At 45.6% G+C, this 16,690-nt stretch overlaps 1 protein-coding gene across 1 annotated transcript; it reads right to left on the bottom strand.

The window, feature by feature from the left end:
• Positions 1-3,921: 3,921 nt before the first annotated feature.
• Positions 3,922-15,326, bottom strand: LOC148122239 (uncharacterized). Its single transcript, XM_087905915.1, has 8 exons — positions 15,285-15,326; positions 14,704-14,755; positions 13,767-13,899; positions 12,369-12,569; positions 9,893-10,084; positions 6,896-6,950; positions 5,079-5,137; positions 3,922-3,991 (listed from the first exon to the last, which is right to left on the bottom strand). The coding sequence occupies exons 1-8, from the start codon at positions 15,309-15,311 to the stop codon at positions 3,922-3,924; spliced, it is 789 nt and encodes a 262-aa protein (XP_087762041.1). The 5' UTR covers positions 15,312-15,326.
• Between the last annotated feature and the right edge of the window lie 1,364 nt (positions 15,327-16,690).

The raw sequence follows: 16,690 nt of genomic DNA, 5'->3' as shown, positions 1-16,690 counted from the left end.
GGCTAAAGAAAAAAACCTTCTTTTTACTTACAAGGAAGTCCTTTTAGAAAAATGCCGCTTGATCTACTGTGGACTTATTTTTACTTTTGACTAGAGCTGCAGTCACAGCAGCAACAAAGGCACTCACCACCTGGTTAATCACAGCGCAACCCAAAGCAACATAGAAGAAGGAATGCAAACATTACCACTCTGGACCAGCCTTAGCAATCAGCATACATCTGGAGGATTTCCTGACGTCAGTCACCACTCTTTTGTGTTGAGTTATGAATTCTGCTCCCTCCTTGGCTTGTTCAAATCCGGCGTCCCGGGTTTCGGCACCAAAATGTGACGCGCTTCCTGACCAGCAGGAATGGACGGTCACAAAATCAAGAATCCTTCTCAATCACAATTTATTAGAGCTCCTTGCTTGAAAGGGGGAATGGGGAACAGGGATGACGAGAGAGAGAGCGAAAAATCCAAAGACAGCCGCTTTTCTAGGGTGAGAGGCTTGAATGCTGATTGGTTGATGCCATTCTACTAGGACCCAAGGCCACGGGACAGGTCAGGAGACCGAGTCTCTTGAGATGCAAAACAAGGCTCGAGCACACCCGCCCAAGGCAGCAACATCAAAGGATATGTATACCTCCAGGCTGAAGGACTGCTGGCACTATCTGGCCAAGGCGACATCCAGGCGGCTCCCTACACAGGCCCAGGTGAGAAGCTCAACTCCAGGAGAGGGCCCACAAGACTCCTCTAGAAAACCTTCACACACAACCCTAAACTCCAGGAGAAACTCAGAGTACTATGGAAATATGTATTTCACCTCTTAATCTCACCAGATAAAGATTAAACCGGGCAGTGGTGGTGCAAAACGTTTTAATTCGAGTGCTTGGGAGACACAGGCAGACAGATCTCTGAGCTCAAGGCAAACCTGGTCTAAAAAGTGAGTTGCAGGACAACCAGGGCTACAGAGAAACCCTGTCTTGAAAATCAAACAAGCAAAAGGAAAAGAAAGCTTAAAAAAAAAACCAACATTAGAAATCAATAAAACCAAAGAGGCTAGCTCTTTCTCATTTCACTCATAAACACAGGCCCTGTTTCTCAGCTGCACCTTTTATTTATTAAAAAACCATTAAAATTAATTAAAAATTCATTTAAAATTGGAACACTGCAATAATAAAAACAGGATACAGTTCTGAAGACTGGTAACACCTACCCCTCCCACCTGCATTGGCACTAACAGATCTGGAGCTTGGCATCAGTCTCCTGGCGCAGGCGTTTCCACAGCAAGGCTCCTGTCCCCATGTTGAAGTCATGGCCAAGCATGTCCTCTGAACAATGGATGCCGCACAGACCTCCACCTTAAATGAAGTGTCTCCTCAAGGACCAACGCACAGGACTTTGCAGGCCTCTGGCCCAGGCTCTGGCTAAAAAGGAAGCAGCAGCTGAGGCCGATGCCGGCACAGGGTTTTTACAGGGTGGGTTTGGACTTGGGCAGACCCAGGGCTCTGGGCAGCTTTTTAAGCCCAGGCTGCTATGTTTCACCTCTCTAGTTTCTGGTTCTGTGGTAGGGGAGAAGGTGCCTCAGTGGATTAAGAATTTTAATCAGTGCCCTGGTGACCCTGATGCTGCTGGGGCTCAGGCTGGCTGTTGAGAAGCACAATCAGGTGAAGCTAAGTCATGAGCCAGGCAAAGAGATTTGACAGATTGCATCCCTCTAGAGAGCAGCACTCTAGAGCCTCAATTCCACACCTGAAAACTACAAGCAAGATCTTCCCTATTTGCGTCAAATACATATCCCTTAAATGGCTGCAGTTTGCTGGTCCTACTCTGAAAGATCACACCTAGATATTATAAGATTGGCTTTCTTTTGTGACATCATGCTTTACTCAAGTGACTTCTCTTAGCCCTTAGAATGAAATCAGTCTGATGTTCTGGACTGAGCTTTCTGTTGCATGAGACTTCAGTTTGCCTCCAGTCTCCCAGGTCACACAGCCTCTAAACAGGAAAAACAGTCTCTGAGGAATGTGTAGGATTCCTTATCCGCTAGGATCACAGCTTTTTTTTGGCTTTTGCTTGACAAAAGATCAAGTCAGTCTGACGTGTTCATGATCTTCCTCCAAAGAGAAACCCCGACTAAGAGAGGAACCACATGTACATTGTCACGCCTTCATGTGTGGAGTGTGCATGACTCTCCTCCCAAGCCTGCCATCTGTGACCCTAACTCCTGCAGGCCAGTGTTCCTTTGCATCTCTTCATCAGCCTCCTCCTCTCCTCTGCATCAATGTCCTAGGTCAGATTTTCCTCGGTCTTTGAAGCTCTATCCTATTCTCCTGACAGCGAGTGACTCTCTGGCCTCCCTGTGTGATGTGACAGAATATTTTCCCATCTGTGTTTTTCTGCAGTTTGCCCTGGAATTGAAGCCCAGTGTGTCTGCAGGATCTAGGTCCATCTCTGGTATGGCTCAGCCTTCCAGAGATCAGGTGTGGTTATGGCCTTGAACCCTGTTGAATGTGGACACTTGATTGGCATGACCATGTAGTGCTCCCTCACAGGCGATTTTTAAACAGTGTCCTGTGGGCAGGGAGCTGAACAGGAGGCTCATGGAAGGTCAGTGTGGCAGCACCCTGGTCTTCCCAGCTTCTCTATTCATTAAACAATAGCAGTAACACATACACAGAAGAATTTCCCACACCTAGCCTTACTTAGTCCCCTGTATATGTTCAAAGTTAAGCTTAAAACAAGTAACTAGAAACAAAGTTTTTCTATTCAGATATACCTAGACATTTCTCAAAAGTATATCATAGATCTACAACATATGGCATTTAAAATGTTCATTTAAAAGCTTATGATCTCATACAGACTCCCAGATCCTCTCAGTGACTCAAGGTCTCCAAGGAATATTACCCACACCACGACTACTCCACCTGGATTTGGCAATGCTGACCACTGGGCAAGATGCACCAGTGAAACAACTGCCACCAGGACCCGGCCCAGGTTGTGGACAAGCAGAAGGACACTGGAGAATTGATCTCACCTCTTTTGCTTAGACAAATAAGGTAGGTCTTACCCATGTTCCTCCACAGAAAAGACTCTCAGCTTATGGGCCTGGTGAAGACTGGTACTCTTCTGATACTTCTGCCTCAAGCACTATGGAGACCTGGGTATGGCTCACTGGGTATGGGCTGATCTCTGTCATTTTTAATAGATTCAGAAGCTGCTTGGTCTACACTCAGCTATAATTTAACCTTCTTGGATCTCTGATAGAATTGACCTATGGACTAGCTATAGCTGTCAGCTAAGAAGCAGGCAGCCAGGTTCTTCCCCAAGGCTGCAGCTAGCCTGTTAGCTCATTTCATATGTTAAAAACCAGAGGTGCTTTTCCTAGTGCTACTAGGTCTCCTGTTGAGAAAAGGTAGACAGGCTTGTCATTCTTCATAAGATTCCCACAGTGTTCAGGATTTCAGAGCATCATGATAGACTAGAAACATGACAAGTCAGAGGGGAGGGATCTATGAGACCCCATCCCTTCCTGAAAGTTTAGAGTCCTTCAGTGTAGTTCCTACAGTCTTGTAAATAACATCACACAAACAACTCTAAAGCTACCCAGCATTTCTCTCTCTCTCTCTCTCTCTCTCTCTCTCTCTGTCTCTCTGTCTCTCTGTCTCTCTCTCTCTCTCTCTCTCTCTCTCTCTCTCTCACACACACACACACACACTCATACACATAAGGTGGAGTGGTAGGGAGGAAGGAAGAAGGAAAAACTTCCTAAGACTCTTATATACTATGACATTCCTTCATTGAGTCAACCCACAAAGGCTTCAGCTAGAATAAGAAAATGTGATTTTAAACTACTAAGTTTAGGAAGATACTTTGTTAAGTAAATCCTAAATTACAAAATTTACAAATTGTCTTAAATTCAAGGCTAGGCTGAAATACAGGTTACTCTGTCTCCCGCGTATTGGTAATACCATAATATCTGTCTAAACCTTTGTCCTGTTGTAATTTGGAGCTGTAGGGAGAAAGGAATTTCACAGTTCACACTTAACTTCACCTGGATGACCATGAACACACTGTCCCAGCATGCTCTGCGTCTCTGTGCATCTGTGCATCCCTGCAGTTACTGCTGTGGGAAATCTGTCAAGACACCATTGACAATGTCATTTTTTAGATACATCTTTATTTTATGTTCGTGTGTGTTTTGACTGCCTTTTTGTGTACCACATGCTTGCCCCCAGAGTCCAGAAGAGGGTGTCATATGCCCTGGAATTGGAGTTACAGATGGTCGTGAGCTGCCATGCGGGTGCTGGGATTGAATCCGGGTCCTCTACAACACCAACAAGTGCCTTTAACCTCTGAGCAATTTTTCCAGCCCTATCAATGTCATTTCTGAAACAGTGAGAATTACTGTTACTTTCATGCAAGTTCCGACTCAGAGCTCTTATCCACAAACAAGGGCATCTGTCACTGACTTCCCTCACAGATCAGTAAGTTCACTTGTGATTTTTAGGTATAATCATTGGATCACAGGTTTCAGGCGACTAACCATTGCATTCTGATCTCAGTGGCCTCAGAGATTTATGTCACTGCCTGAGTCTGCACACCCTCCCAGTGTCCAGGGCTGGCCCCTTTGTATCCTGGTGTGCACTGCTAATTTCTCCTCAGCTGTAGAATCGCTCCACTGCTCTACAAACTTCTGGCAAAGCAGCAGTGCTGCACTCCAGGGTGATGCGCATGTGCACAGCACAGGGTCTCAAGTCCGTGTGTCAGTCAGTTCCAGGGCCGAGCTGTGTCTCACACTGCTCATGAAAGAGTTCATGTCACAGGCAGCGAGCTCCTGGCAGAGGAGAAAGAAAACCTATGGGGAAGGCGAGTGTCCCAGGAGAGCACTGTGGAGACTGCTAGGGAGACCTGGGAGATCTCAGGTGCACAGCAAGGGCTGAGTCAGGAGCTCTGCTGAGGATGCTGGTGCCTCAAAACTGAGTCCATTGTCCCAGCCCTCAACTGCCTGCCTGTGGTGCTATTTTCCTGGGACCATGTGCCTGTTCTTCTAGCCTGCTTGCACTTTAGTCTTTCTGCAGCCCAGGCTCTGCTCTCACCATTTCTTCAGCTGGGCCTGCTCCTCTCCATCCACATGCTGGGCTTCCCCATTAGGTCCCTGTCCAGACAGCACAAAGCCCCTATTAAGAAACTTTCCAGGGCTTGGTCCTGAGTTCCCAAGGCTTGCCATGTGCTAAGCACACTGGAAAGTCTGTTAGTGTATGACCAAGTTTCCTTTAGTGTTTGAGTTGTGTCACCGTGTGCAGGTGTAGAAAGGACATTCTGTGGCCCATCATGTGCCCACCTTTGAAATAAGAAATGTTAAAGTTCTGTGATGCAAATCCTGAACTGTATCTCTAATAAAAATGGAACGTGTTCTACAAATGAGTTTTTTTTGAAACAACTCTGCCTGGATAAAAGATTACAGGGCTCATAGTGGGACTTGCATGTAATATGTGTTCTGCATGATCCCAAGAGCCTGGGGTAGAGCCAATATGGAAAAGAGAAGTTCAAAGGCATAAAATCCCAAATACTCTTCACCAGTGTGACAGTTAATGTGGCCACCAACACCCCTGAGTCATCTCACTCTGAGGCTGTCTCTCTTTGCCTCTTAAACATTTGTGCTTCTGAAGAGTGCTAGTCATGTTTTTGATCATGTTTTGGGTCTTGTTGAGAGTTCACCAGTCTTACACAGACTAATAGAACAGATATGAGAACAGGATCCGTCCTTCTGTGGCATACAAGAAACACACATCAACTTCAAAGACAGACTTCAGCTCAGCGTAAACAATTGGGAAAAGATTCTCCAATCAAGTGGACCTAAGAAACAAGCTGGCACAGCTATCCTAATATCTAACAAAATAGACTTCAAACTAAAATTCATCAAAAGAGAGGAAGAAAAATATTTCATATCCGTTACAGGAAAAATCCATCAAGACAATTTCTATGCCCTAAATAGAAATAGGGCACACACATTAGTAAAAGGAACATTACTGAAATTCCACCAATCTAAGGCTTTCTCAGAGGCCCCAATGAAGGACAAAAGGAACCTAGTTCTGTGCCCTTGCTCAGTAGTGGACCCTGCAACGCCAGTTTTGGGAGGAAGCCTGAACCTCAAAGTAGTTAGGGTTTTGGTTCCTGGGAACGTGGCTGTTCCTCCTGAAGAGACTTATCAGTCCCAAGGCAACTGTGTGCTTTGTCTATAATGCTCTTGAGAAACCCTGTGTTCCCTTTGGGTGATGTCATTGATTAGCCTCCTGCTGACTTTGTCCCATTTCTCCCTGAACAATACTATAAAAGATCCTCTATTTTTTCATCAACTGTGCCAGTTTGTACATTCCAAGTAGGAGCGGGAGGATTAGAAATGTTAAGCAGGAGGAACAGAGATAAGAAAGAAACACAGAGTCACAGGATCGTTTTGGGAAGGCAACTCATTGACTGCAGCATACTGAGTTTTGCATTCTGTGTTCACTCGTGGATAATTTTCCCTAGACTTTTATACCCCAATACTAAAGTGGAGTAAGAAGGCAAAAGACTGCTTTACCATGATACAAACGACAACCAGAACAGTCACTTTCTCCAGTACCTTGAGCCATCTATCCACTAACTGCTGATTAAAGCATGTGTTGGTTGGTGCAGTGAAAATACCTTAGGCCAAGTATCCTGCAGTCAGCCATTCCCCAAGTCAAACCTCCTATTTCAAGAGAAGGAGCAGAAAGATGCTTGAATTCTCTGATCTTTTGTCAGGATGGAGCAGATCTACCTCTAAGGGCCATCTTAATGTCCAAACACCAGGTAACCAACCCTAGGTCAGGGTGTGTAGCCAAACTTGTTGTCAACAACTTTGAACAAGCAAAATAATCTCAAACTCTCTGACCTTCCGATAAGGTGGCATAGGCTCACATATTTGGGTCTCCACAAGGTCCTGAGACCTAAGGTGGGAGTGAACAGGTCATGGAGTCGAGGGAATGCTCAAAGTTCTGGAAGAGACTGACCAGGCAGAATTTAACCAAAAAAGTAGTTGAGTCATGATAGACTGTCAAAAGGTAATCCAAAGCAAACAGTGTGTCAACTTTTAAAAGACTTTGGAACTCAAAGTCACAGGTCATTAACATATGAGGTCCTTCAAGTTCAGTTTAAATGATCCCATAGGATGAAGCAAGAGGTCAAAGTACCAAAGTTAACGTGGGGTCTTAAAGGGACAGGTTGAAGCCCGTCCTGGGAAACAATAGATGTTTGGAAGAATCAAGCTGAAAGACCCCCGATTTCGGGAGACTCTCACCTGAGCCTCGGGATAACGTGACCCCCCCCACCCAGTAACTCACGAGAGACCATCCTTGCTGCAATCACACGAGGTTTAATGACAAGACGACAAGATGGGGTACCAGTGCACTGGGGCCGAGACTCATAACCCACGCAAGGGAAGAGTTCGACCCTGAGTGACCGGGAGAAGTAGTTTTTATAGGAAGAAACCACGCAGCCCAGTAATCTGAAAGGGGGGCAGAGAGGGTGTCACAGAAAATTCCAGTGATGATTACAAGGGGGCAACTCCCTGCCTCTCAAGATCATTCTCAAGGTCATAATCAGCTAGTTCCTATACCAATGATAATTACTAGGGGGTGATAATTACTAGGGGGAATATCCCTGTTTCTCAAGATTGCTCTCAAGATTACAATCTACCTTTATCTTCAGCTAGTTCCTGAAACCCTGAAATTGGCTAATCCTAGATTTCTGATTCTTCTCTTCCTGCTAGATTTTTGGCTCTGTTTTCCTGCTAGGGGATCTGGATTTATTCAGGTCTTTCATCTTCCCACTTCTTCTAGTGCCTAGTTCTAATCATAGAACTAGATTTCAGTATCTTTTTGACGTTGTAGAGTACCATATTGGTGGCATAGCATCAAAATCTGAACAGCACTTATTCTTTCTCTAATGAAGGTAGTTAGCCTGTTTAATATACATGAACCTAATATCAGTAGCAGAAGCAAAATTAGGAGTGATCCCATAAGGGAGGATATCAAAGTAGTCATCCAGGGAGATCTATTAAACCAGCTCTCAAACCATCCCTGATATACTTCTCTGTCTTTCTGTCTTTTGTCTAATCTTTCTCTAAGTTTGCTCATGGAATCTTTAATTACTCCTGAATGGTCCACATAGAAGTAACATTCCTCTTTGAGAGCAGCACATAATCCTCCATCCTTTAAGAATAGCAAATCTAATCTCCTTCTATTCTGTAAGACCACTTCTGAGAGGGAAGTCAGTGACTCTTTGAGTTTGGAAACAGATTGTTCTAAAGCCCTCAAATCTTCATCCATGGTTATTCTTAATTCATTGAGGTACTGAGGGGCCTGTATTAGGGCAGCAGTACCTGTCCCAACACCGGCAGCTACTCCAAGGCCCAGGATTACTGCTAGTGTCAGAGAAATAGGTTCTCGTCAAAAGCGAGTTGGGTGCCTGTCAAACTCATACCAGTTGTACAAGCACACAGTAATCTTTGGTATCATCAAAAACTAACGTTGACACGCAAGGCATCAAGCCTTTACTACAAGTCCATCATCTACCTAAACCAGGAACCAAGTACCTGGTGTCAGGATTCTTAGGGCTCTTAAGAGTCTCATTACATAACCTCAGTAAGAGTCCGTCTATGATTAGTCCTCCAAACACAAGCCTCTTGACTGGTAGTGTTGTCAAAAGCCCCAGATGCTGCAATTCAGATAGTTCAGGAGCTCACTTCATGTGGGAGGCGTGGATCCAGGCAGAGATGCATACTTCTTTCAGTTGTTCCCAGATCTGGCGTCTCACCACTTCAAGGGCCTTTAGATGGGGAAAATAAAGGTCTAGAAAGAATAGCATCAGGATTATACATTCCACCCGACTCAGTGAGCAGTGGCGGTTCTCCACATAGGATCTCATAAGGGATGAGTTTAAATCGCCCTGGGGTATTCCAAACCTGGAACAGGGCAAAGGGAAGGAGGGCTGTCCAGTCATTCCCGCAGGTCTCTTTTTGAATTCTATTCATCCTTTCTACCTGTCCTGACTCTGGGGTCGGTAAGCACAATGTAATTTCCAATTGATCCCCAGTTGGGTGGCCAGTCCCTGACTTACCTGGGCAACAAAGGCAGGTCCATTATCAGACCCAATTACCTTGGGTATCCCAAACCTTGAGAAGATTTCTTCTATGATCTTCTTAGCTACCACATTGGCTGTCTCAGTACTGGTACGAAAAGTTTCTACCCAGCCTGAAAAGGTATCTATAAAAACTAATAAGTACTTGTTGCCATTTCTGGCTGGCTTAATTTCTGTAAAATATACTTCCCAGTAGGCTCCAGGCCATTCGCCCCTGAGCCTCTTCCCAGGAGCATATACGGAGTGTCCTACATTAATCATAGCACAGGCCTTGCAGTTTTTGACTACCTCTTTCTGTTTTCATCCTCCTCCTCTCCGGTGTCCCCCTGTCTGACCTTTTCAGATCCCAGGAGAAGAAAATGCCTTCTAACAGGATACACGAACTCATTTATTTTGGATTTGTTTCATCCAGAGTTTGCAAGCCAGCAACACAATGAGAAGCAGTGCAAAAGCCCTTTCCATTTTCTGCCCATAAAGGTAGAGGATCATGTCACCTCCGTCCTGCTTAACGTGTATAAAAACACTGTAGGTATCCTCGAAGAGTGGAATTAGTTCATGATTCAAACCTGGAAAGGCAAGAGGATGCTCAGTTAGGAGCAGCAGCCCCAGCAAGACTGCGGGGTAAGATGGGAGAAGAAAAATAAAAAGGGAAATTTCGTGGGGCCCCCTTAGGTTTGGCTGACATTTATCTACCTTTCTAAGAGAGGCTGGATCAGGGACCCACAGGACCAGGGAGTTTGATGACAATTACCAGATCATGTTCAACTGTCTTATTCTCCAAGGGCACAGGCTTCCACCATACTCACCAAACAATCCTTTGAAGACCCCCAATTCCAGACGGATGGTCAGAACACTAACATCGGATTCAAAAGTTGGAAACAGCCTATGGAAACCACCACGAATGTGCTGGAAATACATGGGAAATCTGAACTGCATCCTTGCCCTGCAAGAAAGGGGCATCAGAAGATCTTGTAAGGCCCCTCCTTCTTCTAAAGGGTGCCTCTGCCCTCTCCTTCCCATCGCTGCACCCAAAGCCAGTGCTTCTCTTTCAGTTACTCTCCCTTTACAGTCTCTCTTGCCATCTGGCTCCCTAGAACACTACACAAGGCTTCAAAAGCCTGGGTATCGACAAAGGAGCTTCTGCCGAAGAATCAGCCATGTAGGGCTCTGTCTGACCTGGGACACCACGTGCCAAGAATCTAGAGTCAGGGGAGGCTGTGGTCAATGGAGCCCACACCTTCTCTGAGGAGTCCCTTCTCCCCAAAGACTCCCTAGTTTCATAGAGGTCCATCTCCACCTCCCATAGGGTCTGTCCCGCAGTCCCAACCTTACACTAAGTTCCACGGTCATACACTGTAGACCCTGGACACAGACCTCAGTTCTGTTGGGCTGAAAGTCATTCAGTTAATTGTTGGCAGAAATCTAGATTGCCCAGGAGGAACCCAGATCTGAAACCCTGAAGGGAAAGAATCTGCTTCATCTCCAAAGTCTGAGGGGAGGTGAGAATGCAGGATCCTTTCCACGTGGTTGTTTTATAGTCCCCAGGACAGCAGGCACCTGGAGCAAGCCAGTGGGCTTGCTCACAAGTGTGTGCTTCCCTGGCTCTCCTCTCTCAACCCAGCACACTCAACACTACCTCTTTCTGTTTTCATCCTGCTCCTCTCCTGTGTCCCCCTGTCCACTGGGACCCTGGCTTCTCTTGTGTCCCCAACCACGCATGGTCATGATTGGTAGTCTGCCAGAGCACGATGGGGTCTGTGAGTGTTGGGAGCCATATCAATTCTGAAGCTTTGAAAGCGCCCTAACCCTTTAATTCTGTTTCCAGGTTGCCTACCTCTCTAAGAAGCCAAATGAAGAAAATAATTTGCCACACCTGTGAGTGTGTTGCGCACAGGAGTCTGAGATACACACGCTGGGGATACTGCAGTCCTGACAGAGGACTGTGAATGCTGACACCAGCAAAAAGAGGCTGCTGGGACTTGAGTGTTGTCAGAATTCTTCTAGGCTGGAAGCAATCAGGAAGGCTGTGTGCAGAACCCTGGCCGCTGAACCTTGGGTGCAGTCCTGATTTGACCATTTCCATGTGTGATCTTGGGCAATTCCTAGGGCAGCAGTGGGAGAACAGTCAGGGGATGGAATGGGACCCAGAGTGATGCTCTGGAGGTTTACAGTCAGCGCTGTTGGAACACGGTCTGAGAATGGAGTCAGGTGAAGATATGTGAGTGCTTGTGAGAAAACTCCAAGACGCAAAGGCAAGACTCTTGTGACTTCAGATTCTTCAAAAGTTGTTGAATTGTATTGGATTACTCTTCTATATGCCACCCCATATCTATAGTGGAGAAAAGTGAGTTTACCTCAGACTATTCTCTATGACAAGCTAATGTTGTTCCTTTATATGCCTCTGTGGAAAACATGTTTTGGGCACTTTAGGCTTGACCATCACGTGTGGTTTTCTTTTGTGACTGCATGCTTTACTCATTGACTTTTCTTAGCCCTAAGAGTGAAATCAGTCTGATGCTCTGGATTGAGCTGTCTGTTGCATGAGACTTCAGTTTGCCTCCAGTCTCCCAAGTCCCACAGCCTCTAAACAGGAAAAACAGTCTCCGAGGAATGTCTAGGATCTCTTATCCGCTAAGATCAAAGCTTTTTCTTAGCTTTTGCTTGGCAGAAGAGCAAGTCAGTCTGACGTGTTCGTGATCTTCCTCCAAAGAGAAGCCCCGACTAAGAAAGACACTAGGTGTACACTGACACACCTTCATGTGAGGAGTGTGCATGGCTCTCTTCCCAAGCCTGCCATCTGTGACCCTAACTCCTGCAGGCCAGTGTTCCTTTGCATCTCTTTATCAGCCTCCTCCTCTCCCCTGCATCACTGTCTTAGGTCAGGTTCTCCTCCGTCTTTGAAGCTCTACCCTATTCTCCTGACAGCCAGTGGCTCTCTGGCCTCCCTGTGTGATGTGACAGAATATTTTCCCATCTGTGTTTTTCTGCAGTTTGCCCTGGAATTGAAGCCCAGTGTGTCTGCAGGATCTAGGTCCATCTCTGGTGTGGCTCAGCCTTCCACAGATCAGGTCTGGTTATGGCCTTGAACCCTGTTGAATGTGGACACTAGATTGGCGTGACCATGTGGTGCTCCTTCACAGGCCATTTTTCCACAGCGTCCTGTGGGCAGGGAGCTGTACAGGGAGGCTCATGGAAGCTCAGTGCAGCAGCACCCTATCTCTCCCAACCTCTGCCTTTCTCTTGTCCTGGGAACACAGTGTCCCCAGTTTTCAAACAGCCTACTTACTTTTTCATAGGCAGGCAAGTATCGGTTTTTGGTCTTTTCTTTCACCAAGGAAATCTTGGCTTCTCTTTGCTCTGGGAGACTTATGACCACTTGCAGCATCATCTCGCTGAGATCTAAAATACCCTCTGTATACATGTCGATCCTTAAAGACAAAATTACCCAAATGGTTAAGGTTTCTCAAAGGTTCCCTATTTTACATTTTAATCTAAAAGTCTGAGAAATTTACATTGAAAAGTGGTTGCAAAGTTACTCAGATATAGTGGGTCATTATCTTTTATATTTAATAGAAATATTAACCTTCCCTCTAGTACAGTTCTGATACAGTGTTAGAATTTTTTACACACACATGGCCAAACACAGGCCAAAGAGCATCACTGGCCCATCTACAGATGCAGTTGTGATGTACTTGGTGGCATCCCAGAAGATAACCATCAAACTATACAGCAGGCTTTCTCTCCTCTCTCTCTCTCTCTCTCTCTCTCTCTCTCTCTCTCTCTCTCTCTCCTTCTCACCCTCTCTTCTTCCCTCCCTCCTCCCCTCTCTCTTTCTGTGTCTCTCTGACATGATTTGGTCTCAAAAACCATGCAGAGATTCTCAGAACTAACAATTCAATGTTGACACTTTATTTTGCTTCCCTCACCCCTTCATGTATGAGTCTCTGTTTCCCATGGACATATGTTTCCTGCACTGGTGTTTTTGGCTAGCACCACTTTTAACTTTTGATCAACTGCAATACTCCTATACAGTGGTTTATGAGTGAAGGATTTAGTCAAGCAGAGTGGGTTCCAGCATGGGTGGTACAGTCTGTAGAACTGCTTTAGTCCTGAATTAAATGTTTCAGGTAATATTGGCACTTGGGAACCTGTCTCTCTCAGCCTACTTGTGTTGAACAGTCCAGAGACCTGGCTGGCAATTCAGATTCTTGCTCTGCACTGTTCCTACTCATGGGATGTGGGAGGCAGCTCCTTCACCCTTCCTTCCCTAGGACTCCTCTTCCAGCCTCAAGCCCTGTGTCCTTCGTCCTAAGCTGTTGGCCGAGGACCAGCACTGAAGCCTTGAGCACCTAGAGTCATGGCTCCCCGATGCTCAGACCCATGGCCACAGTGTTTGCAACTCTGTCCCTGTGCTGTGCTGACAACATCATCCTCGGCTGTAGCCACACTCACCTGCATCCACCCCATTTGCTCTTCCCTCTCCTCCATGGACTCTTCCATCCTTGGCCTAAGTGATATAACTAGCCTTCTCTTAGACACATACCCTTCCACTCTCTTGCTTATTCATGGAGGGACCCAAATTTTCTTTGTTTCCCCTTGGAGTAACAACAGGAAATATACCGTACAGGGCTCTCTCCTTCGCGTCCTTCCCATAGAGGTCGTATTTGGTGGCGATGTAGTTGAGAATGGCTCTGCTCTGTACCAGCGTCATCCCGTCAATCTCCACCATGGGCACTTGCTGAAACATCAACCTCCCATCTGTGAAAGAAGAAAGGGAAAGGTCTCTGAGGTGTCCAAGTCTCACTTCTCAGGAGCAGAAAAGTTTTATTGAAGTGTCTGATCATATAAACAAAAGATAAATGATTGGCTCTCAGTCTTTCATGCTGAACCCCTTTTACTTTAGCGTCTGTTTCCTCTCTGTCTCACCCATATTCTTTTGGCTTTCGAGGCTCTCACATTCATCTTTATTTTTTATTCAGACACATATTATATTTGTAATGCATGTTTTCATGTCAGTTCATGTCCCTGGATACACATGGAAGAGGAGGAGTGACAGCAGAGGCCTCCATGCAAACAAAACTAAGCAAGGTGTTTAACAATCTAGTCATCTTCATGACATTAATGTGTGTGACAGGGTTCTATCAAGGGAGCTACCATGAGCTCTCCAGCCTTTTTTGTGGTTGATAGTAACTCACAGGTAGTTAAAAAAAATCATCACTGCTGTTTTCTGTCCATGATATAATTGATGCTGATGTGTCTGTGTGGTTGCAGGGCAGTGTATGTGAAACCCTGTCTGTGTGAGTGAGTCATCCTGACTGAGATTGTTCACTCTGGAGTAGGAATCGTAGAAAACAGTAACAACCCGCTGGCCAAACTTTTGGAGAAACCAGCTTTCCCACCCTTATCACTGTCTCCATTTTTAGAGCACCCAAGGAGCTTCCCCCACCTCCATCCCATCACTCTGCCATTCCTGCCTGTCCCCACCCTCTGCTCACCAGCATCACCTTCTGGTAAACCTTCTACTCAGCACCGTACCGAGGACATACACATACTTAGTGTTACCTTTTATTAATTTTTCCAAGTCTTCTGGACATTCTATAAACTTCTCTTCAAACTGAAGACGGAAAAAACATGTAAAGACATTCTCGTTAGTCCATTCTGCATCATTGGAGATCTTTGAACGTGAGCAGTCTGTGTCGGTAGAACATTCGCAGAAGTTAAATCTTGTAATAGATATAAAGGAGACTGATCATGGCCACTTGGAATTCAGATTAGATCCATCAACAAAAGGGTGATCACAACAAAGCTACTCAATCTTGTAGTATTCCTCCACCCTGACCCCATTCTAGAACCTAAGAGGGGAGTGATCTCTGGCAGGCCGTCACTGGGAAATTTACTGTTGAGGCTTTGGATTCTCAGGAAAGCGTTTTGACTTCACTGAGAACAGAAGAGAACTTTCTGTGTCTCCGTCATGGCACATGGCGTGGCCCGTGGGCATCTACATTTTTTATTTTCAAGATATATTTATTATATTCATTATACTTTATTAAGAAGAGGCCCATTTCAGGACTTCTCAACTGTAAACAATGAGTTTATAACACATCATGGAAACACAAAAGGGATAGGATCAGACTAACTCTTACGTTGTCCTGTGGAGGGCCGGACCACATTCTCCATTGCTTCAAGTAACAAAGGTAGAGATTGACCTCTGTGACCCCAAGGTGTGGTGGTACACGCCTTTAGTCCCAATGCCTGGGAGACAGAGGCAGATTGACCTCTGTGACCTCAAGGCGTGGTAGTACACGTCTTTGGTCCCAATGCCTGGGAAGCAGAGACAGGCAGATCTCTGTGAGTTCAAGGTGATGTAGCACACACCTTTAATCCCAGCGCACGTGCTTGGTAACTCCCTACCGCTGCGTCCCTGCCTACTTCTGAGGCATCACCTGGGATAATGGGCAGTGGACCAATCCAAGAGTGACACGTCAGAAGCGAGGACTGTTTCCTTTATAAGGGCTGGGTTCCCCTCATTCTGGGTCTCCGCCATGTTGGCTGATGCCCGCTCTCCCAAGGGGCATTAAAGCTTTACTGCAGAAGTATCCTATGTGTCCCGCGTCGTTCTTGCTGGCGAGGCCGAGCGCGGGGCATTGTCCTTTATGTAATTGGTGAGTATTAATTAAGGAAATTAAATCCTTATTAAAAAATATTTTTTATATTCACTTTCTTTTCTTTAGTTGTCTGTGCCCCTGTCTTTGGATTCACTTAAAGCAGTTCTGTCTGGATGGCTCTGTCAGCCCATATTCAATCATATTCTTTTCATCTTTGCCATCCTTGATCTTTGAATATTGTGCTTATGCATTTATTGGCCCCATTACAAGATTCTCTAAACAGCTGTCAATTGTTCCCTGCCAATTAGACATCTCTTTTAAAGCACCAATATTGAGTGCTTGTAGCTTGAGCTTAAGGTTACAGACTGTGCTCTGAGCATTTTGCCTTTCTCAATAACAGCCCCTGAAGTGTCAACATAGCTTTAAAATCTTTGCTTATTTTAATAGTCGTTTCCCAGTTCTGAGACTTGAAAAATGTGTTTCGAATGTTTTTAATTCTTCAGCTATTAATAAAATTTTATCAAAAACTTTAAAAATTATTACATATTTTTTTGTGCATGAGTATTTGCCGGGAAACAAACAAGCAGTCTGCGCCTACATATGTCTGTGCACCACACACATGCCAGAAGATGTGTGGATGCCCCAGATGCCAGAAGACAGTGGATCTCCTGGGACTGGAGTTACAGATGGTTGTGGGTCACCATGTGGGTTCTGGGAATAGAACTCGGGTCCTCTGGACGAACAGCCAGTGCTCTAAACCTCTTAGGTCATTGCTTCTCTCTTTATGTATATCTTTCAATTTTATAACCCCACAGATTGGACTGACAGACAATGAAATGGTGTCAACAGTGTGCACAGCACTCACAGAGGTGCAGGGAGTGGTGACGTCATCACAGAGGGAGGCTGAACTGTGATGGGCTTGGGGGTGTGAGGGGGATGATGTC

This window comes from Myodes glareolus, chromosome 4 (assembly GCF_982192425.1).
Source record: "Myodes glareolus chromosome 4, mMyoGla1.1, whole genome shotgun sequence".
Classification (NCBI taxonomy): domain Eukaryota; kingdom Metazoa; phylum Chordata; class Mammalia; order Rodentia; family Cricetidae; genus Myodes; species Myodes glareolus.
The sequence above is the reverse complement of the archived record's forward strand: the minus strand, read 5'-3'. Positions and strand labels throughout refer to the sequence as shown.